At 43.9% G+C, this 23,619-nt stretch overlaps 1 protein-coding gene across 3 annotated transcripts in view; it reads left to right on the top strand.

Annotated features, from left to right (window-relative positions):
* The window catches only part of ntrk2a (neurotrophic tyrosine kinase, receptor, type 2a), a 440,469-nt gene extending 418,051 nt beyond the window's left edge, over positions 1-22,418 (top strand). For all 3 annotated transcript variants that reach the window (XM_085985245.1, XM_085985243.1, XM_085985240.1), the window contains 2 exons: positions 17,211-17,369; positions 18,173-22,418. In XM_085985245.1, the coding sequence (XP_085841371.1) occupies positions 17,211-17,369; positions 18,173-18,358 (345 nt within the window). In that variant the 3' untranslated portion in view covers positions 18,359-22,418. The remainder of the gene's footprint in view (positions 1-17,210; positions 17,370-18,172) is intronic.
* Positions 22,419-23,619: the final 1,201 nt, after the last annotated feature.

Raw genomic sequence — 23,619 nt, 5'->3', positions numbered from 1 at the left:
CAATCTCTGCCTCCCCCTCCAGTCAAACCACCTGGAGGAAGCCAGGGTGCCTACCTTCAAAAAGCGAATGGCTCTGACCCCAGAAAATAAGCCATGGCCAGGGATGCAACCTCATGACATGTAGAAATCTTGTTCTGCTGAAGATGTGCCAGGATTCCATCACCTCCAAGTTCCCCTCCAAGTCACGTACCATTTTAAAGAAATAAACTGCCTTTATAGACTTATTGGGGGTTAAATTTGGGAACACCCACTTTTGGCCGACCCCTCCCCCCCACCCCCCGGCGCATTGTTATTCCCCTGCGCATAAATGTTGACGTCCGAGGAGGCACGGATATGGGGCCTCGGACATCATCATAATGAAGACGGCACTGCGGAAGGAGGTAGGTGCTCAAAGTTTGGACCTGGAGGTTGGTGGTTTGGGATCTTGGGACCGAGAGCATTGGGACGGCGACGGTAAGTACTTACTTTTTTTACTTATGTGATGTTAAGGGTTGATTTGTCCCGAGACAGTCGGCGTTGGCTGCCTCGGGGCAAACCAATGTTGCAGCAGGGATCTGAAGCAAGCGTTAGGTCCTTTATTTGCATATCCAAATGACCTAACGCCTGCTTCAGGCATGGATAAAGGACGTCTCTTGTTTGTCCTTACCCAATATGGTGGAGGGGGGAGTGGGGCAGTGCACTACTGATCGGAAGTATGCGCACACTTCCTGCCCACCATTTTGTTACATAGTTAGGAGGCCATGTAAGCGCCTGAAAAATTAGTGCTGCACAGCCCAACTTAACCCCGTCATGTTGTAATTTTACCCTGCTACCAGTGCTAGTGTTGCAATGCCTCCACTGTTAGGAGGGTGTAATTACATCCCCTACCCCTTCACCTTCCCAGCATTCATTCCTTTCCTACCACACCCTCAATCTCATCGCTATCTACTCTATCCACAAATGGCTGGACAAGGGATGGGGTGGGAGCTGCTGAGGGACATATTTTTCCTGCAACCACACCCACCCCAAATGTAGCCCGCAGCCATTGGTGGCTTCTTTCCATGCCACATCTTTAGACAATTCCAGTAACATCACTGACCACTTGAAAGAAATAACAAACGTTAACATTTTACAATAATATTGGTTTTCAGTTTGCAGTCAGACTATGTTAATGTTGAGAGTTAATTCTGTTAAATGATTACGTACATGTTAGTTTATTTATTATATTTAAAGTTGTATTTAAAGAACTGCTCTATAAGCTGACATATATTCAAGTCCAACAAAATGAAAGCAGAAGTCTGCCCCAGTTGCACCTATCTATGAACAGAGGAGTATGTAACGATTTAGTCCATGAAGCAGCATTATTGAATTGCCAATCTCACATGCCATTATGATTTCTTTAGATTTACCTGGATGTATTGCAAAAGCTTACATTGCAATGCAAACTGACCTACATTGGTTCCCGGTTAAGCAATGTCTCGATTTCAAAATTCTCATCCTTGTTTTCAAATCCCTCCATGGCCTCGCCCCTTCCTGTTTCTGTAATCTCCTTCAGCCCCCACCCCAAGATATCTGCCTAATTCTGCCCTCTTGAGCATCCCTGATTATAATCGTTCCACCTTTGGTGGCTGTGCCTTCTGTTGCCTAGGTCCTAAACTCTGGAATTCCCTGCTTGAACCTCTCTGCCTCATTACCTCTCTTTCCTCCTTTAAGACGCTCCTTAAAACCTACCTCTTTGACCAAGCTTTTGGCCACCTGCCCTAATTTATCCTTATGTGGATCGGTGTCAAATTTTATGTCTTTTAATACTCCTGTGAAGCGTCTTGGGATGTTTTACTACGTTAAAGGCGCTATATAAATACAAGTTGTTGTTGTTGTTTAAGCAGAGTTTTGGAGCAGAATCTTCTTGGCAGCTCCAAAAATCATACCTTCCCAAGAGCTTTCTATTGAGGTGACAATGTCTCTTTAAGTCTAAATCCTGCTGAGACAAAAAGCATACTCAGAAAGCAGAGATGAAGGGAAACGCACAACAAAAACATTCTCTGGAAAATTTCTTTTACTTTGGATTTAATGGCTAATTGTTTTTACTGGCAAGGTGTGGAAATATCACCTCAAAGTTGGATGACCTAAACCATTCTTACATTCATTGCATGTGAAAGGTTGTTTACATGAAAAATGGAGCTTTAACTAATGATTTCAGCACAAAATGGCTTATAGCCCAGAATCGCTAACTGGAACCTGACACTGCAGTAAATAGGCAGACAATTCTTTCCACTCATGAGATCCTCTGCATTCATAATGTTTATTAAATACAGGTCAAGAGCATTATTGATGAATTGAGAATAATTTTTGATGGATCTTAAAGAAGTGTCAGTTGCATAGATAGCAAGGCCAAAAGGTCAATTGATGTCTGGAGAATAGGGACTCATCAAATATTCTTCCATATGCTTTGATGTTAATTCATCTCATAATTAAGACAACATTTGGTTTTGCAATTGAATAGCAAGACACAGCCTAATCCCCGATCTAGAAAAAAAGAAAAGAGCATTTACAATAACAAAGAAAAAATTATGTATTATTTCTTATCAAAGAAGTCACACAACACCAGGTTATAGTCCAACAGCTTTATTTGAAATCACAAGCTTTCGGAGCGCTGCTCCTTCATCAGGTGAAGTGGAGAAATGCATAAAGACACAGCTTATATAGTCAGAGAATCATGTCAGATGTTTACAGGTAATGTTTCCAACTGCCATTTATCACACCTCGGCAGAGAGATAATCACAGCAATCAAAGGTGTGAACGGTGTCCAAACAGGTCAGTCAGGAAAACATTACATCAAAGAACAATGAGGTGGGGTCACAAGGGGTCAAATATTGCAGATGCTGGGGTCTGTATGAAAAACAAAAAAACAGACAAAAAACATTTTTTTTGCTGGAAATCACAGCAGGTCCGGCCATATCTGTGTAGAGAGATCTTGGGTTCATGTCACGCTACATGTGACCCCACCTGACGCAGGGTCATCCAGACTCGAGTCGACATTGGCTTGTTCTCTCTACACAGATGCGGCCGGACCTGCTGTGATTTCCAGCAAAAAAAATGTTTTTTGTCTGTTTTTTTGTGGATCTGTTGACGTCATCGATGACACGGTTTCTGCCGGAATATTTAAAGGAGCCATGGCCACATTGCATTTGAAGGTTCATTTAGGAGTGTGCAATGCCAAGTGCGTGTTGTTAGTTGATATGATTGCATTAGGATGAGGGTGAGTGTGAGGGCTGGCTAGTCAGATGGAGATGTGATAATGTAAATAGAGAGAGAGGAATGGGTTGATGTGCAATGTATGTTGGTGTGAGTAAGGATGTGCAGGAGTAGGGTTGGGAAGGCAGAGTGATGGGGATGTGATGAGAGGTGGAGCAATCAAACACTTGGAGACATGACTGCACAGAGGCAGAGGGCTGCACCCAGGTTCTCCGATGACTCCCTCCATATGCTTATGGAGGGAGTCAGAGCATGCAGGGAGGTCCTCTTCCCTTCGAATGGACAGAAGAGACTTCCCCAGGAGACAAAAAGAGCCTGGCTCCAGATTGCACAGGAGGTGAACAGCAGGGATGTGTTCAGGAGGACCTGGGTGCAGTGCCGGAAACATTTCAATGATCTCATTAGATCATGAAAGGTGAGCACAAAGCCACACTCAACTTCATCCTGCTGCACCTCTCATCACATCCCCATCACTCTGCCTTCCCAACCCTACTCCTGCACATCCTTACTCACACCAACATACATTGCACATCAACCCATTCCTCTCTCTCTATTTACATTATCACATCTCCATCTGACTAGCCACCCCTCACACTCACCCTCATCCTAATGCAATCATATCAACTAACAACACGCACTTGGCATTGCCACCCCAATCCATCATAGTCTCCCTCTAAAGATGTAACTCATCCTTACACTCATTCCATCACTCTCACTCAACCTTCTCTTTCCCTCCTTGCAGAAGAGAGCACAATAAGAGGGAGAGGGAGAGAACTGCAGTTGGGCCTCCATCATTTGCCACCCTCACAACAGCAGAGCAGGCTGCGTTGGAAGTATCAGGAGTCACCGAGCAGCTGGAGGTGGGAGATGGAGAGAGGGGGACATCTCAGCAACCTGGTGACAGAATTACATATCATACAGCTACATGGCATACATCAGTCACTCATATGGGGACTGATGTCATCAGCCACTGTGTGGTCATCATATGCATAATGGTATCTGTACCCATTCTTCATATGGCATATCTAACTCATCTCTTTACTCTCCCACAGGTCCATCAAGACCCCACCCCCTACTGTCCATGAGGAAGAGGAAGACGACTCCTCAGAGGAGCCTCCGGCCTCTGAAGCTGCAGCATCACCAGACATAAGCGCACCCAGCACCAGCGCAGGGACGCACACCTCGGTGGGCCCCACGTGAGATAGAGTAGTATTGTCACCTGGTGTGTCACAAGTCACAAGTGAGCAAGAGCAGATGGTGGAGACGGGTGCAGTAGTGGACACTCCGAGCTCTGTTGAACTGTATGCAGATGCTGAGCCTCGGGGACCATCCAGAAAGAGGGCGATCCTGGAGGTGCAGGAAGGAGTGCAGGGGGCTCTGACAGGTTTTGCAACCGCAATGTCTGCAAATGTCCAGAGAATGGAGGAGTCCATCTCAAACAGGAGTTCCACCGTGTCGCAGGCGATGGCGACTGTAGGATAGGATGGCCACCTACATGGAGCAGCTAATGCGCCACGCACAGGAGCACATGGTCTCTATGGAGAATAGATGGTTATCTGTGGAGCATAGATGGCAGAGGCTCATAGAACTCCTGTCTGGGAGGGATGTCAGCATAGACGTGGGTCCTCATGGCCCCACTGATGTCCAGCAAGGTGCTCTCCAGCTCCTTGCTAGCAGAGAAGTGCGGGTGGCCCATGGGAAGGATGATGGTGAGAGGCGACGTGGAAGTGTGGGCCCCTCTCAAAGCACTCACACTTCTCCCCTATTACCACCCCCTTAGTCAGAGCCCCAGGTGCCTCCCTGGACAGCGATGGCCGAGTCTGCCCCTTCACAATCGCAGTGGGAGCAGACTTTGGCGTGGCCATCACAGGGTCCAAAATCCTTCTATTGATATGTGAAGAGAAAAAGATTGGTGAAGTCAAGCGTAGGTCCCTTGCAGTCAAAATCAGGGAATTTATAATGGGGAACAAAGAAATGGCAGACCAATTAAATACATACTTTGGTTCTGTCTTCACAAAGGAGGACGCAAATAACCTCCCAGAGATGTCGGGGAACATAGGGTCTAATGAGAGGGAGGAATTGAATTAAATCAGTATTTGTAGGGAAATGGTATTAGGGAAATTGACGGGATTGAAGGCCGATAAATCCCCAGGGCCTGATAATCTACATCCTAGGGTACTTAAGGAAGTGGCCCTAGAAATAGCAGATGCATTGCTGATCATCTTCCAAAATTCCATAGACTCTGGAATAGTTCCCATGGTTTGGAGGATAGCTAATGTAACCCCACTATTTAAAAAAGGTGGTAGAGAGAAAATGGGGAATTATAGACCGGTAAGTCTGACATCGGTAGTGGGGAAAATGCTAGAGTCCATTATAAAAGATGTAATAGCAGAGCACTTGGAAAACAGTGACAGGATCGGACATAGTCAACATGTATTTACAAAAGGTAAATCATGCTTGACTAATCTACTGGAATTTTTTGAGGATGTAACTGGTAGAATAGATAAGGGAGAACCAGTGGATGTGGTGTATTTGACTTTCAGAAGGCTTTCGATAAGGTCCCGCATAAGAGATTAGCGTGCAAAGTTAAAGCACACGGGATTGGGGGTAAGGTACTGTCTTGGATAGAGAACTGGTTGGCAGACAGAAAGCAAAGAGTTGGAATAAACGGGTCATTTTCCGAGTGGCAGGCAGTGACTAGTGGAGTACCGCAGGGATCGGTGCTAGGACCCCAGCTATTCACAATATATATAAATGATCTAGACAAGGGAACTAGATGTAATATCTCCAAGTTTGCAGATGACACAAAGCTGGGTGGGCGTGTGTGCTGTGAGGAGAATGCAGAGAAACTCCAGTATGATTTGGACAGGTTGGGTGATTTGGCAGATGCATGGCAAATGCAGTATAATGTGGATAAATGCAAGGTTATCCACTTCGGTGGCAAAAACAGGAAGACAGATTATTATCTGATCGGCAATAGATTGGGAAAAGGGGAAGTGCAACGAGACCTGGGTGTCCTTGTGCACCAGTCGCTGAAGGTAAGCATGCAGGTGCAGCAGGCGGTTAAGAAGGCAAATGGTATGTTGGCCTTCATAGCGAGAGGATTCGAATACAGGAGCAAGGGCCTTGGTGAGACCACACCTCACATATTGTGTGCAGTTTTGGTCACCTTATCTGAGGAAGGATGTTCTTGCCATGGAGGGATTGCAGCGAAGATTCACCAGACTGATACCTGGGATGGCAGGAATGACGTATGAAGAGAGATTGGGTCGATTAGGCTTATATTCGCCAGAGTTTAGAACAATGAGAGGGGATCTCATTGAAACTTATAAAATTCTAACAGGACTAGACAGACTAGATGCAGGAAGGATGTTCCCGATGGTGGGGGAGTCCAGAACCAGGGGTCACAGTCTAAGGATAAGGGGTAAGCCATTTAGGACTGAGATGAGGAGGAATTTCTTCACCCAGAGAGTGGTGAACCTGTGGAATTCTCTACCACACAAGACAGTTGAGGCCAATTCATTAAATATATTCAAGAAGGAGTTGGATATATTTCTTAAGGCTAAAGGGATCAAGGGATATGGGGAGAAAGCAGGGACAGGGTACTGAATTTGGATGATCAGCCATGATCTCATTAAATGGCGGAACAGGCTCGAGGGGCCGAATGGCCTACTCTTGCTCCTATGTTCTATGTTTCTATGTTTCTATCCAGAGGACGTCCGCCAAGAGTGTCTAAGCAGTCGCAGCAGGGAAGTGAACAGGCTGCCTCTACATCTGCTGAAGCCTAAGGGTTAGCACCTCGTAGAAGCACACGTAAGAGAAAGATGACACAAAAGTAGATTCACAAGGGTAGCCACTTGGGTGTTTTATTCAATGTTAATGTCAAGTTTCCGTTAATGTGATGTCAACCATAAAAATCTTTATTTTCGCCGTTTTCCGGTCTTGGACAAGTTTGTGTGCACCTTTGGAAGTGGCTTAGTGAGTTGGAGTGAATGGTGAGACATCACGGTACCTCCAGCATTGGTGGTCAGTATGAAAGGAATGGTTTGGTCATTGTAGGGATCCTTTATGGTGTTTCTGTGGGGTGGTTCCAACCTGGCACAGTATGTAGCAGCCATATGGGTGTACTGCATAAAGTTAAGTAAATCAGGCCATGATGAGGCCATCCCTGGCCTCCTGGGCAGCAATGTGCTCAGGTGACGGTGGGATCTGGCCCGCAGGTTCCTCCTGCTCCTCCTCCTCCTCGCTTTCCAGCTGTTGCTCTTCCTGCTCCTCCTTCTCTGAAGAGGCTGTGTGCTCAGTACCTTGCTCCTCATGCAGCTCTAATCTTGTGTTGTGCAGCGCGCAGCAAACCACGATGATTCTGGAGACCCTGGCTGGTGTGTACTGAAGGGCTCCTCCAGATCTGTCAAGGCATCTGAAGCACATTTTGAGCATGCCTCTTGTCTGCTCTATGACACATTTGGTGGAAATGTGGCTATCATTATATCTCCCCTCGGCCTCAATAGTTGGCCTCCTCAAGGGTGTCGTGAGCCACGCCTTCAATGGATAGCCCTTGTCTCCAAGCAGCCAGCCGGAAAGTCTGTTTGAAGGAGTGAAGAGCAGAGGGAGGGTGGACTGGTGAAGGACGAAAGAGTCATGGCAGCTGCCAGGGAATTTGCCACACACATGCATGATTATCTTCCTATGATTGCAGTCGAGCTGCACATTGAGGGAGTGGAAGCTCTTGCGGTTGACAAAGACTCCTGGGTTATGATGGGATGCCCTGATGGTCACATGTGTGCAGTTGATGACACCCTGCACCCGTGGGAAGCCAGTTAGAGCGGCAAAGCCACGCGCCCACTTAGTAACACTGGCTTCATCAGTGGCAAAGTTGATATAATTGGCTGACTTGTCAAAGAGGGCATCGGTGACCTGTATGATGCATCTGTGGGTGGCCAACTGCGAGATGCCGCAAATGTCTGCTGCAGACCCCTGGAAGGAGCCTGAGGCGAAGTTGAGGGTGCTGGTGACTTTGACAGCAACTGATAAGGCGTGTCCACCCGCTCCTCTGGGGTGCAAGTCTTGCTTGAGCATTGTGCAAATGTCTGCAACAACCTGGCGCGATAGCCTGAGCCTCCTTTGGCACTGCTGCTCTGTCATGTTGAGGAAGTTCATCCTCTGCCTGTATACCCTATGTTGGGGGTATTGCCTCCAGCACGGTGCAGCCCTGCGCTGATGTCCTTTGTCCTGTGCAGCATCAGGTGGTTGAGGAGAAGGTTAGTGGTGTTGTTGTTGGCGCTGCTGGTGTGCCTGGTGCTGCTGGTGTTGGGGCTCATCATGATTCTGTATAAACGGTACCCATGCTTGTGGAATAGGTGGCAGGTCAAGTAGAGCTCGGAGGAGCAAGCTGTCAGTGGAGTGATAGGTTGTACCAATGTGGCGAGGCTGGATGGCGACTTTGCTGCAAACACTTGCGGCCTGTAGAAAGCTAAATGTGGGAATGCAGTCAGCAACAGCTTCTGCCTGAGGAAAGTGATCAGCTGTGAGGTGGAGCTTTTATAATACAATTCATGCTGTCATCTAATCAGCTGGTGCAATGGCCACTGAATTCCACCTCAGGCCAACAGACGTGGTTCCCGAGCTGCGTGAATCCCATGGGTAGCCAGGGAAATTTGAAAGGTAGGCCGAAAAAGGTGATTAAGGGTCTGACAACAAGGTGATAATGATTTAAATTAGGTCGCCCGCCTCTGCCGGTCGGGTTGCTGCCACACTGGCAAACGCACCCGAGGGAAAGGCACGTGGGGGTGGGGTGACAGCGGTTCCTGACCTGCTGCAACTTATTTCCAATCGTGCCCACACGAACCCCAGAAAATTCCCCCCAAGTGTCTTATGGATCTTCTCCACCCCAAGGGTGGAAGTAGGTAATATTCTGGAAGATGATGGAGACGATTTTCATGTTGCATGTTAATCGGATGGACATTGGGTGGGGGACACACAGTGGCCGTCTAAAGGAATGAGTGTGGGACCCGATTGAGTTTGTTCCTGGACCTTCAGTACAATGTGAAATGTGCTCCCCAGTAGGTGTTCACCAATTCTGGAGGTAGTTACTCGGGTAACGGCAGCCGCTTGTGAAGCGCCTGCAGCAGCACTTTGAAGGGGAAGAGTTTTAGCATCAGGAATACAAAGAAGCAGGACTTTAGCAGAGCCAACATGTGGCCAGAACCTACAGCAGCAAATACATAACATTTCAAAGGTGCAAAACCCACAAGTGACTGCCATAAGTCTCCCGAAGTTCCATCCAGCTTTCCCTGAAAGCAGCTGAGGATCTCCTTACTTATTGCTAGAATTGGCTGCCTGCCGACTTGTACCACCTATGGTTAGTGGGCAGGCGTGGGAACTGGCAGCAGTCAGGTGGGCAGAGATGAAAATGGCTTTGGGGTCTTAACTGTGTTATTTCACCCCGTTTCGCATCAATGTATGAGGCTCCCACCTGTTTCTGATGTGGACTCTGGGCACCAGGCTGAAGGTCCGCCCAAAAATCAGGACAACGGCAGCACAGTGGTAAGTTGGTGCGACCACCTGCTGCTTGAATTTGGTCCCACTACCGCCCTGTTTTTAAGCAAGGCAGTAGCGACACAAAAATTGAGATTTCCCAAGTTGCTGAAAGTAATGCTACAATGTTCACTATTTTGGATTGTTTTTTATGCTTTGCAAATAGATGTATGGAAATGTTTGCTATCCCCTCTGGTGCAAGGCCAACCTTCCACTGATGAGCGGTCTGCTCCCACCATCCCAGGAGTAAGTGCCCACTTTGAGCACTTAAGCTATCCTCTTATTTATGTTGCAATACTTCTGAAGATGAAGGATATCCATAAGCGCACTGAAAATTCGCAAGTGCATTTCCACAACAAACATGCAGCACACTTAATAGTAGCACTTGTGCTGTGTATATTTGGTAAAAAGGCACCCCAGTGGTAGCAGACCTGCACTTATGTCAGGGATTAGCATCAGACCAAATTACAAACCTAAATTGATCAGAATTCATATATTTCAGGTTTGTTAATTAAATTTGAACCAATTTGGATTACTTGGGTTTGGATACATCTATCTCTTTTTTTAAGTGCCACTCATTCACAGAAAGGCAAACTGTCTCCCATGCATTCGTGACACCATTTTTCCTTGTGCTCAACATTGTAGTGTATGTGTTTGAGGGACAAAATGCATTTTTGTAACACCATTTTAAACAGTAAGCCAGAAGTCTCCCTACTTTATAACAAACTGGTAGGTTGACTATCTGCTGTCTGTGCATAGAGCCAAAGTAACTATGCTTTCCATTTCCCTTAGATAGTTTGTACAGTTTCTTCTAGGACTGTTATCAGATTCACAGTGATCTTTCTATAGCCTCTACATATGTATCCTTTACCTCTAATGGTCTAGTGGTATATCTGTGCTCTCTGCCGGTATTATGATAGATATGGATTTATGTACTCGGGCACATGAATGTGCTATTTGGCAGTCTTGTGGCAGATATGCTACTCTGCCCCTTAGTGGTCTGATAAATATGGATCCATGCCCTTGGCAACCTTGCAGCTACGGATTCCTACCCTCTGGCACTTTTGCTAGTCTGGAGGAGTGAGGTAGAAGGAGAAGCAGCAGAAGTGCCGGGTTCATGGAGCGCAGCCGGCACTCCGTGGGGGGGGGGGGCGCGGGTCAGGAAGCCGGGGACGGGAGCGGAGGCAGGTGCTGGCAGGCGGCCAGCAAGAAAAATGGCCTTACGGTACCTCATCTTTAAATAGCGCCGCCCCAGCCGCAGGTAGGCGCCCCCCATACCCCATTGGACATAGCATCCGGCGGTAAGTCTGGGGGCGCTACTAAAGATCGTGGCCAAGGCGCGGCCGGGGCGCTGCGCACGGCGATGACGGTTAGCACCGCCGCTAACCTCCTGCTGAATTTCGCGGGAGGCGTTGGCGGCGCCGCACCCAGGTGCTAGTTGCTTTGCGCCTTCTTAGGGCGCTAACGCGAGGGGCAAAGCAACCAAATTTTCCCCCCTTGGTTTTGCACTCCAGGAAGGAAGTGGAGCACTAAATCAAGCGCTCCACTTCCTTCCTGGAGCGCAACAGGCAGCAGGCGGGACAGTAGGTGTGCAGCGCTGCACAATGGGCCGTGCAGGGCTGTCGCGTTGGAAGGCTCCTTCCCTCCCTTAAAGGGAAGGGCCATCGCTGCAGGCTCTGCAAGGAAAAAACTTACCTGGCCCTCGAGAGCAGCCGCAATCCGGCCCGATCAGCCCGATGCACTGCAGCAGAGTGCCGGGCTGATCGATCGCTGGCAAAGAAAAATGAAAAAAAAACAAAGAGCATTTGAGATTTTTTTCCACTTACCTCGACCACCTCACCTTTAAATATCACTCTCAAAGTGCCCGGCCTCCCGATGAACGCCTCCTGCAGCTGCCGGTGTTTTCGCCCGGCGATGCTGCAGGGGGCGGAACCGAAGTTTGGGTCCAGGGTGATGCGCTCGGCGATGACGTCACGATCTCCGGGCGAAGGAGATCGGGGCGCGACGCCATACCGCCGCCGCAAACATCCCGCCGAATATAGCTGAGTCGATCTTCTCGCTGTGCCCAGTCGGTAAGTGCTTAGCGTGGAAGCAATAACGGGAGGCGCTAAGGTGCCCAATTTCTAGCCTTTTGTCTTTACAAATACCCAAATCTCATGGCCTCCATCCCAAGCACTCATCTCTTCTACACCTATATTTCGAATGTCACTTTTCATTGGTGACTGTCGAATCATTATTCAGATACCTGCAAAGTGCTCATCTTGATGATGTGACCCTAAAGCAGCTTTCCTCTCTGGCATGACTTGCTAAGCTGCTAAAGCCAGAGTACAAACTGTGAGAAACTTGGAACCGATACTGTAACTTGTTCCCAAGACATTACATTAGTGACCTGACATTGAGCTGGTTCAAACAGTGTGGTATTTAAACAGCCACAGCATCACCATCTGACACTCATGTTTTATAGCCCCAGAGTAATTCTCAAACATTTGCAGTCATTATGAGCAGAGCCAGTTACTTATAACAAGGATAAATTAGGTTGGAAATGCTGCGTTTCCTTAACTGTGAATTTATTTTCCCAACTCAATTAAACTGCTGCAAATTAGGAATTTGGCGATTGCCTGATATTGCTTATGATGACACTTAGTACATATCATGTGTTCCATTCGCAACAAAGCTGTAGATTTATTCGATGTTATCAGCAAAGCTGCAGCCTTTCACCAGCAGGCAAACTTAGATATGCCCGATATAATCAAATCACTTCCTGGCACTGCTTCAAAGTGAATTTGCAGCCTGGCAATCATCAGTCCTATCTACTTTCAGTATTGGATCACAGAAAAAGACAAAAGAAAAATATATAGCAGAAACTTAACATTAGCAAAATCCAACAAAACGATGCTTTCTGCAAACTTCAGCAAGGTAGATGAATGGCACTGGGCAGGCAGCCCTGTGTCTCCAGGTCAGCAAGGGAAATTGAACAAAAGTGGCAACTTTTGACCAACTAGGATAAAATTCACACCTCTCACCACCATGGCAAACATGGTTCCAGTGATAGTGGTTATGGTGGTAGTTGGAAGAGGAGTGGTGCCAACAAGATAATTGATACAGCTGGTACTAAAAGAGCAGTTTCCATGAGATTGAAGGACAGTCATTAATATTTTAGGCAACAAAAACTGCTGAAACCAGGCTGGCATATGAATAACAAACAGTGCTGAGAGCTGGACTTTAATTTTTAATGAGGCTTGAGCCATTTGACCATTAGTCACTCTCTGAAGGCTCAAGGCTAGTGTACAGATATGAGTTCCTGCTGAAAGTACATTGATGTTAGTCAATAGATTGAAAGAGGATTGTGGGTTCTCACATTTTGTCATCTTACAGTGCCTATAAATAAGAATCAATTTTGATTGTCATGCAGCATCTGTGTTTAAATTATGATTTTTGTTTATCTGGAATAAAGTATCAGTCACTCACTTGCACAATGCTGGAGTCATCCTATTTTGTAACGGCATAAAATTCAAATAGCTGCCCATAGCTCAAGTCATTCAGTTCGTGACATCTAAATGAGGAACAAAGGGATCTCGGAGTACAAATACACAAATCACTAAAAGTTGCGATGCAGGTTAACAAGGCCATAAAAAAAGCAAACCAAGCACTAGGGTTTATTTCTAGAGGGATAGAATTGAAAAGTAGGGAAGTTATACTAAACCTGTATCGAACCTTGGTTAGACCACACTTAGAGTACTGTGTGCAGTTCTGGTCGCCATATTATAAAAAGGATATAGAGGCACTGGAGAGAGTGCTGAGAAGATTTACAAGGATGATACCAGAAATACGAGGGTATACATATCAGGATAGGATGAACAGGCTGGGTCTCTTTTCTCTTGAAAAAAGAAGGCTGAGGGGTGACCTGATAGAGGTCTTTAAAACGTTGACAGAATGGATACAGAAAGAATGTTTCCACTTGTGGGGAAGAGCATAACTAGAGGCCGTTAATATAAGATAGTCACCAAGAAATCCAATAGGGAATTCAGAAGAAACCTCTTTACCCAAAGAGTGGTGAGAATGTGGAACTTGCGACCACAGGGAGTGGTTGAAGCAAATAGTATAGATGTATTTAAGGGGAGGCTAGACAAGCATATGAGGGAGAAGGGAATAGAGGGTTATGCTGATAAATTTAGATGAGGAAAGACAGGAGGAGGCTCCTGTGGAGCATAAATGCCGGCATCGACTGGTTGGGCCGAATGGCCTGTTTCTGTGCCGTTGAGCAAGTTTATAGATGATCACAAACTTCCCTTCATTAACTGGCACCTTGACTTAAATCACAAATTTAGGATAATAGTTAATTTTTTTTGGTTAGTTCAATATACGTCATTTACAGATTTTCTTTAGTGAAACCTGTGCTGGGATAATAGTTTTAAAAGTGCATTCTGTGCAAACACAGAGTCTTTGGGCTGGTTTCAAGCAATGTAAGAATGGTCATAATTCTGATATAAGAATTCTAGGGGACAATTTCTCTCCCTTTTTCCACATGGGCACACGTCGGGTGAGAGCACCTGACGTGTACTCTGCCTGATCTAACCTGAACCTGCCCATATTTATGGATCACGTCATTATCATACATTCAACATATCCTTGGAGCAAGTCTGCCCCTCAGTAAGGCCTTGTGCTTGGAAACATGGGTGTAAATCCAACCTCTCAGGCCTGCAACAACAGTAATGGCGACTGGCTGCAGGACCTTCTGGCTGCTGTCCAGAGACAGGCCTCCAGCCCTGAAGACCTAATGGGATCTCATTTGCTCCACGTCTAAACATTCCCTCCTCTGGAGAAATTTCAGGGCAACACAAAAGGGGGCAGAGTCTCAGCATCATGGTTCTCTGCTCCTTTCTCCTCTGATTTGTGCCCAGGAACCGAGTGTTTGCTGGGTTTAAATCTGAGGAAAATCGCCCATCTACGTTCAACTGTTTAAGCTGATGTATCATGAGGGAAATTGTTGGGAACACACACCCAGATTTTGACTTTGTGCTTCTGGTGGGCAAAATACTGCACCTGGGAGTGCAAATTCATAAAATTACCTATACATATTTTGTAATCATGTATCAAAGAGATGTACTTGCTTTCACTTAACCACAAACCATTTGGAATGCATTTCAGTGGCTCAGTTGAGCATTGTTATTGTTGCTGCAGAGATTTTATTGCACTGAACCAATAATGAGATTTTTTGGAAAGGCAAAAGCATCAGTATAAAACTCAAAATAACAACAGAAAATGCTGGAAAAACTCAGCAGGCCAGGCAACATCCGTGGAGAGAAATTAGAGTCGACGTTTCGGATCTAACCCTTTTTCAAAACTGGAAAGGAAATGAAATAGATCGAAAGGCAGGGCTGCGATAGAACAAAAGAAGTGGAGAGACATTAAGAGGTATTCAAAACCAGACGAGATGGTGATAGGACTAGTGGAGACAAAAGACGGCTCAGATTAGGTGTGAAATGTTCTGGCAGAATGGGAGACAGTTGCCATGTGGGAGAGAGAAAAAAAAAGGAAAGGGGTGGGGGGGAGGGAAAAACCAAAACAAAGGGGTGGATAAAAAATATAAGTAAAAATGTAATAGGGGCCGAGGTTATGATCTGAAATTGTTGAAATCGATATTGATTCCGGAAGGCTGCAAAGTGCCTAATCAGAAGATGAGGTGCTGTTCCTCGAGTTTACGTTGAGCTTCCGTGGAACAATGCAAGAAGCCAAGGACGGTGAGGTCCGAGTGGGAATGGAGCGGTGTATTAAAATGACAGGCGACCGGAAACTCAGGGTCACCCTTACGGACTGAATGGAGGTGTTCCGCAAAGCGGTCACCCAATCTGCGTTTGGTCTCCCCAATGTAGAGGAGACCGCATCGTGAGCAGCGAATACAGTATACTAGATTGCAAGAAGTACAAGTAAATCGCTGTTTGAGTTCACTGACTCAACTCACCCCTGTTTGAGTTCACTGACAATACTGCTGTGTTGGAATTGATTTACACCACATCTGTGTCTGTGGAGCATAACAAGGACTAAAAGTGGCCCCAATATATTTAGTATAGAATACTGTTGAGCCTCTTTGTAATGTTGAGTTGTAAGAACAGAGTGTTAGCAGGGGGTTGTGGGGTTTCCACCATACATCTGGCAAAATTATGGAAGCGGAGAAGGAGCAATTCTGCGGAAATTCCTGGCCACAGTGCTTTATGCTCTTTTGCCATAAGTGACGGAGACATGAACAATTTTACCAAAAATTGTGGCTTGACAGAAATATTTTAATTGAAGACATTCTAAATTCTTAATATTTCAGGGTTGGTGTATTGAATCCCTAATGAGAAGCTCAGTCTAAATCCCAGCAAGTGGGAAAACTGGCAAAATTTCCTTACTTCCCCTTTAAACAGTTATGGAGTAGCATTGACCATGGTTACATTGAGGGCAGCTGGCCAGATTCTTTCAGCTGAGGAAGGAAACAGTAATATGAGAAATATAAATGAGAGAAGCATGGAAGATGATGAAAAACAAGTATCTGTACTTTGTTTATTCATTTGTTGCTAACGCATGAAAATGATTGCGTATTTATTTGTAAACATTTCTAACTAGGTCGAATGATTGCTATCCCCTCCGAATTATGCATATCTTCCTTCCAATAAAATGCTGTTAATGAAATCCGTCTACTTTTGTTACAATGAAGGAGGATTAATATGTGTGGGGCAACAAACTGATACTAATCCAAGGTGGTCATAAGCAGAGAAATAAGTGCAGCATATTAAGTAATATGTTTATTCCACACCCATAGCATTAACAAGTGCATCTGTTTGAGGCAATGAGAGAAAATTACTAAAATTTGACTGTTTTTAAAGTATTTCAGTAATCCAGATAAAATGGTAACTCTGGCTATGTCACTGTTGCTAAGATACAGATGGCAGGTGGTAACTTCCAGCAATGTAGTTTGGCTGCGTGAACTTTGACCCGTGCAAGATTAAAAATTCCTGGTAGGTTGGTGTTTCCAGCAATGCAGAACTTGCATAGTTGAGCAAAAAATACATTTCTAATAAAATACATGCCTTTACGGAGTTAATGGCTTTAATGAAACAGTATTACGCAGGGCTGTTAATACTGGAAGAATATCAGGAGTGAAATTTATGATCAAGAAAAGTGAGACAGGTCACAAAACCCATTTAAACACAAAGAGCTGTGTTTATTTTTACGAGTGAGGTACATTAAAACAGACCACATTTTTAAACCAAAATGAGTCTAATGACTAAAATTGGACTTCAGTCTCAGTTCAGTCCCATACCCATTTATAATGTGTCTTAAATGTGGTATCGTATGCTTAATACACTACTATATTTCCAAACTTTTGTTTTGATGCAATGATTTCTGTATTTTAATTCTTCCATTCAAGTATGTTGACACTTCACCTTCTTCCTTTTCAGGTCGGTGGTCATACAATGCTCCCCATTCGTTGGATGCCTCCTGAAAGCATTATGTACAGGAGATTCACCACTGAGAGCGATGTCTGGAGTTTGGGGGTGGTGTTATGGGAGATCTTTACATACGGAAAGCAACCCTGGTACCAGCTGTCAAACAATGAGGTTTGTATAAGATTTTATAAGCTGTAGTCAAAAAGTAGTAGCTGTTCTTTAAAGAAGCTTGCCATTACAGTACAGTAGTTTCTGCGAGAGAGAACAGTGTATCTCTTAACTCATATGTTACCTGAAACATGCTGGATTTTACTGCTTGTAGTAACTGGAAATAGTGCTACCGTCAGCATCCTTATGAATGGCAATGGGAAGTCTTCAAGATTCCCTCCTTCTAGCTTTGAACCTACCCCCTAATTTTCCTTTTGAATGTTAGTGTAATAAACAGAGTATATAAGACCAACTACATAATGGTCTCATTCTGACCACAGCATAACTTTGATTTCCTGGACCTTCTGGGCATTGGCAAAGACCAAGGAGCAGGTAGAGCTAGGTGAAAGTACACAATGTGGAGGAAAAAATAATAAAATAAAATGGATGGTGCGGTAGCACCAAGCATTAGTGTGGCACGGTGCAGTGATGGATGCAGGTTTGATTACCATTTGCTCAATTCTCTATCTAGGCTTAGTCAGATGGGGAGGTATTGAGCAGAACACTGCTGCAACCCCAATTAGGGGAGAGGGAAAATTAGAGGGGAGGGAACTCTCTGACACCTCTTGGCAACTGGCTAAAGGGGGTATTGTTGGAAAACGAGGAACTGGCAATATGTTTTAGCTGGAGGGATCATTGAAGTAAAGGAGTCAAAAATACAAAGCAAATGGAAGAAATTTACCCAAAGATGCCACAAAGTTATTTATCAGTCAGATTGCAAATTTGAAACCGCTGCTAATCCTAATATTCTCTGATTTTGCCAACAGGTTATCGAATGCATCACCCAAGGCCGTGTGCTGCAACGTCCTCGGACCTGCCCGAAAGAGGTGTATGACCTGATGCTCGGTTGCTGGCAGCGTGAACCACACATGAGACTCAACATCAAAGAAATTCACAGTCTTCTCCAGACATTGGCAAAGGCCTCTCCGGTCTATCTGGACATCCTCGGCTAAGCCTCACTTTGACAATTGTAGGCGTGCGTGTGTGTGCGAGATTGTTGCTGCATTACGAAGAAACGTGCTCTGACCCCTGACAGTATTAATAGCAATGAGGAGAAACTTTAAAGGGCAAAATGACAAAACTCCATCTGTAGACACGTTATTGACTTTGAGTTTTATCATTCTCTCTCAAATTGATCTGGCTTTTGCTCATTTATAACTCTGCCTAGATGCAGGCCTTAATCTAACTGATTATTCTGCTGAAGACAGTCAAAATTTCTCACTGCAATTAACAATGACTCCTAGTGATTTGCCTTTGATTTGGATGAAAAAAGGGAAGAACAGATGACTGTGAATCATAAACATTCAGCTGCAACACAAAGAAAGGAAAGGAAAAAAACAATTGATTCAAGTTCAACTACACATATCCTACAGGCCATGAACAAGTATTAGCTGAAACTGAGGAAATATAGATGTATTTGAAAAACATTTTAAATTCAGAGCAGGAAGGCATTATATCATGATTTACTGCATACTGATAATTTAATAGGCTTCAACTTTGCCAATGGACTCCCTAAAACTGACCTTGAAAACATGGCATCATCTAGCCGCTCCACTCAAGTCCATTATACAGAAACCTTTCCTGGCTTCTTGCTTTCTTTGTTTTTTTTTGCATTGGATGACATGTCTCACAAAGAAGCAAGTGCAATACAACAATTCGCTATGAACTGGGCATCTAGAACAATGAGCGACTATAATTATGTGAATGCAGTCTCCAGACAGGCTTTATGAGCTTCAGGCTGGAGCTCGCTGTAATGTTCAGTATTAATTTCAGGGTCAAATACTGAAGGTGATTGACTTTAATAACACAGCACTTGTAGTTGTCTAGGCAAATCATCTGAAAATGTACTTATTCTAAAGCATTTTTCCCCTTAGGTATGTGAGCGAAATATAATTGTGCATGATCCTAATACCATACTGTATGTACAAAATATCGCTCATATCTTGTACACCTTTTAGATGTAGGATGTTATCCATAATGGTGTTACATATATTTAATTAGAAACCCTATTGGAGGCCATTAGCTGCAGGAAATGGCCTTATACTTTAACAGTATGATGGGATGATAGAAATGCAGAAATATGGAGAAATTTATAAAGATCATATAATCTGCAAGGTGATAGTGAAATTAAGTCCCTAGGGTAGACAGAAGTGTTCCTATAATTAACATATGATAGCCATCACATAAAACCTAATCCTAGCATCACATTCTTGTTGCTGTGGTATCTTCATTTTCAGCATCCTTTGCTTGCTTAATTTTTTTTCCTCTGACAATATTCTGACAGACAAAGCATGGGTGCATTGCAGTACAAGATGCATGGTCGTTGGCTCATGTCTAGCTTGTTGACATATAAATCTCAGTTATCTGGTGATGCTGGGGAACCCTAGGTTAGATTTCGTATCTGTTTGACAAGTTCACACTAAAGTAAGCACTCAATCTGTCAAAACCTAACATTTTCTCCTTTTTAAAGCGTACTCCCTCTGTGAGGGAGCATGGTTGTAACTTGTAACTGCATTTGGCAACAAAGCATGGATTGCTCTTAGGATTTGTCTGTTCTCCTATTTTCTCAAAATAACTAGAGGAGATCAGTATAGGATATCCATTCATTTTTTAAATTTTAAGGCCAAATATTTAATAATTTAATACCTTTAGTTTCATTTACAAATTTTTATTTTTTTACATAATTTATTAATTAAAGCATCACATCATTTAGTTGTTTTGCTTCATTAAGTGGGGCTCAAATGGCCATTAATCAGCAAAAGAATTCTGAGTTGTATATAAATGACACAGATTATTTTCCATTATGTCCTGCTATTCACTTGATATTTGACAGGTTTGTTAAACTGAATTCTGATCTACCAGAGTTACAGTAGTTCAGAGAGATATAAAAGTGAATTTACACCCCGTGGATTTGCAGGATAGCGTAACAGACAATGTTGTAGATGTTATCAGGATGATCCACCGAGGGATCTGAGATCAATAGATTTTTGTTAGTAAGGGTATCAAAGGATATGGAACAAAAGCGAGTAAATGGAGTTGAGGTAGAGATTGGCCATGATCTAATTGAATGGCGGAACAGGCTCGAAGGGCTGAATGGCCTACTCCTGTTCCTATGTTCCAATGTTCCTTTGTTCCTATGATCTGAAGGATGTGCCTTCCATCTGCTTTTAGGCTTACTAACAGAATTATACTGCTCTGCAACCTTAGTACAGATGTACGAAGAGCAAGAACTCAGTGAGTTTTGTTGTAACTCTCAGCCTACTTCATTATAACATTGAACTCAGCAAGTAAGACTTTCTTCAAGAAGGTCAAAACTTCTGGCCATTTGAATTGTTGATGTCAGTCAAGAATATATTATATTAGCTATTAAGCTGATAAAATCCCAGCTATTTCTTACACCCCACTATTTGCTGCTTTTACAAATCCTTTTTAAAGGGTAATGGATATGAATATAAAAGCCGGATGAAGAAAAATCCTCAATACTGATTATTTGCTGGTGAAGTCTCAGAATACTTTATGGGCATAAATTATGGCATATGCTTGTCTTAAGAGGTTTAAATTTAATCAGCAAATGAGGTAACTTCTATGAAACATTTCTGTGAATTCTGTAGATGTTGAAGTGTGACATCCATGGTACAACACAGCTTTAGGTTCATTACTGATATATGTCATGCCTTACATCAACTAATTTTAACATTTTAGAAAGGTTAACGTGTTAGAAAGCAACAGTAAGACTAAGGCATTGATAGAGGGGCTGCTTCTGTTAAAACAAACACTGCTGTCGCCAGAGCCTGGAGAAATCTTTAGCTATGTTCACACTTGATTAAAAGTTTTGTGCTGTGATTATATTCTACCTGTTAGCTAGCAACTGACTTCTTACACATTGGATTTAGGGTGGGGAGAGAAAGCAGAGGCAGGCACATTAAAGGACATGTTAAATAACTGAAGTGCAGCTCACTTCATTTATGATAACAATATCGGGAATGGCTTCCAGTCAGGCCAAACACAGGCCCACTGTGGGTTAGCTTCATTTTTCTTTATCATTGTGTGAACATAGTTTTCGACAGCTGAAAGGTCAATGGATATTTCAGCTTGATTTTGTGGCTTTAAAGTATTTCTTAGTGGTGGTGATTGGCAAGATAATGTCAACAACCCAATCCTCCCTTCCTTTGAAATTACTTGTCACTTCAATGGCAGTGGGAAGGTAGAGATTTTTGTGTCCTTCTAGTCTACAAAGACAATTTTTACCAATCTCTTGGAACTGAAACTGTGACCTGGTGTTATTTTTTAAAAATTCAGCTTGATGTTTAATATATTTGTTTCTCCTTTTTGTTCTGGTTAATTATATTTTCCAATTTCTCCGAAAAAAGTAAAATCTCTGATGACATTTTTGTATTCTGTGTCTTTCACAAAAATTGCACAGATGTTGAGATTCAGATATATGGGGGGTAGATTGTCATGGCGTATCTGATTCCATGGAGTGGGAGCCGGATGGTCCGAGCCCGTCACCTGGCCAATAGAATCGCTCCGAGGCCCGGCCAATTCTCACGTTTGGGCCTCGTTTCCATTATCGTCGGTGAGGGCTGAAAATCCGGCGGGTTGAGTGCGGCACTCAGCCAGTGCAGATAGTGAGAGTGGGGGAAGGCGATCCTGTGGGTGGGCCGCAGAGGGTGGATTTCTGTGGGGCCGGGAGGATCACTGATTCCACAAAAATCACTTTCAAACTTTAACGAGCCTGGTTTTGAGCAGCCTGCTGCACAAATCAGCTCCATGGTGTGTCTTTGCTGGAACCTTTGCCTTTTTTTTCCTGTTACAGTCTGTTGTACACATTTATTTCTTGAATGGTCTGTGTAGCTCTTGGCTGATTTTTAGATGATGCCAAAGTACTTGTGTTATATATTTGTATGTTGAAATGTGACCAGTTTCCCAAATTGAGATGGAAAGTTTCTTGTGATACAACAAATTCAATGGAAAAATTCTGTCTTACAATAAACATTGTCATCAGAAACATTATATTTGGTGCTTTTTTAATGTTAATAAATTTAGAGCAAAGGCTAATGCCGGTTATATAGACAGTATAACTGCCACCTGCCAGCTAACGTAGGTTTGGTGTGTACACTTCCGACAGACATTTAAACTAAACTGGTGTATGAACTGACAGATCTCATGCACTGCTTATTGTATTTGAACATTCTTCCAACTTTGTGATATACCGCTTGTTTAAGAACACCTTTAAAACCATTGATATATGATTTAAAGTCCAGTGCCTTAAATGCATCTGTCATGTCACAGTTTTTCAAAGGTGTTCACACTTACAAGTGTGGCCTCAGAAGCGTCACACCACACCACTAAAGCATCACCACTGGGAATTTCCTCAGGGGCTCTCCCAATTGGCTGCCGTAACTTCGGCAAATGATCAGCAGAAATCCTGCTTACACTGCATAATCTGGGTTTCCACTGAAGTTACAGCGACTGATCCATAGATTCCCCAGGAAATTCCCGGTGCACATGTCCATATGACAATGAAAATCACAGTGGGCTTAAAGAACCAATTATCTATTACCAGTCAGATACTGGTTAAATGTGAACAAATCAGAAGTGGCAAAAAGCACCTATAAAAGAATAGTGTCAGCTAGGCTCAGTGGTAGCACTCTTTCCTCTGAGTCAGAAAGATGTGGGTTCAAGGACATGAGCACATAATTAACACTGGCACTGCTGTGCATTACTGAAGGAGTGCTGTATTATCAGAGCTGCTGTCTTTTGGATGGGATGTTAAATTGAAGCCCTGTCTGCCTATTCAAGTGGACATGAAAGATCTTGTGACACTATTGAAGAAGAGAGGAGGAGTTTTACCAGTGCCCTGGCCAACATTCCTCCCTCAAATAACACCTTAAAAAGCAGATCAACTGGTCATTTATCTCATTGCTGTTTGTGAGACCTCGCTGCATGCATATTGGCTGCTGTATTTGCCCACAAAGCAACAGCGACTGCGCTTCAAAAAGTAATTTGTTGCCTATGAAGTTCTTTGGGATGTCCTGAGGATGTGAAAGTCACCATATAAATGCAAGTTATTTCTTTATACATAACCAGCAGAAAACCAGACAATCAAAGCCCTCAATTATTTTTCAAAGCCACCATTCACAAGCTAGCAAGTATCATAAAATCAACAATAGAAAATGCTGGAAACACTCAGCAGGTCAGGCAGCATCGTGGA

This window comes from Somniosus microcephalus, chromosome 1 (assembly GCF_052327205.1).
Source record: "Somniosus microcephalus isolate GS21.2 chromosome 1, FLI_Smic_1.0, whole genome shotgun sequence".
Lineage (NCBI taxonomy): Eukaryota > Metazoa > Chordata > Chondrichthyes > Squaliformes > Somniosidae > Somniosus > Somniosus microcephalus.
The sequence above is the reverse complement of the archived record's forward strand: the minus strand, read 5'-3'. Positions and strand labels throughout refer to the sequence as shown.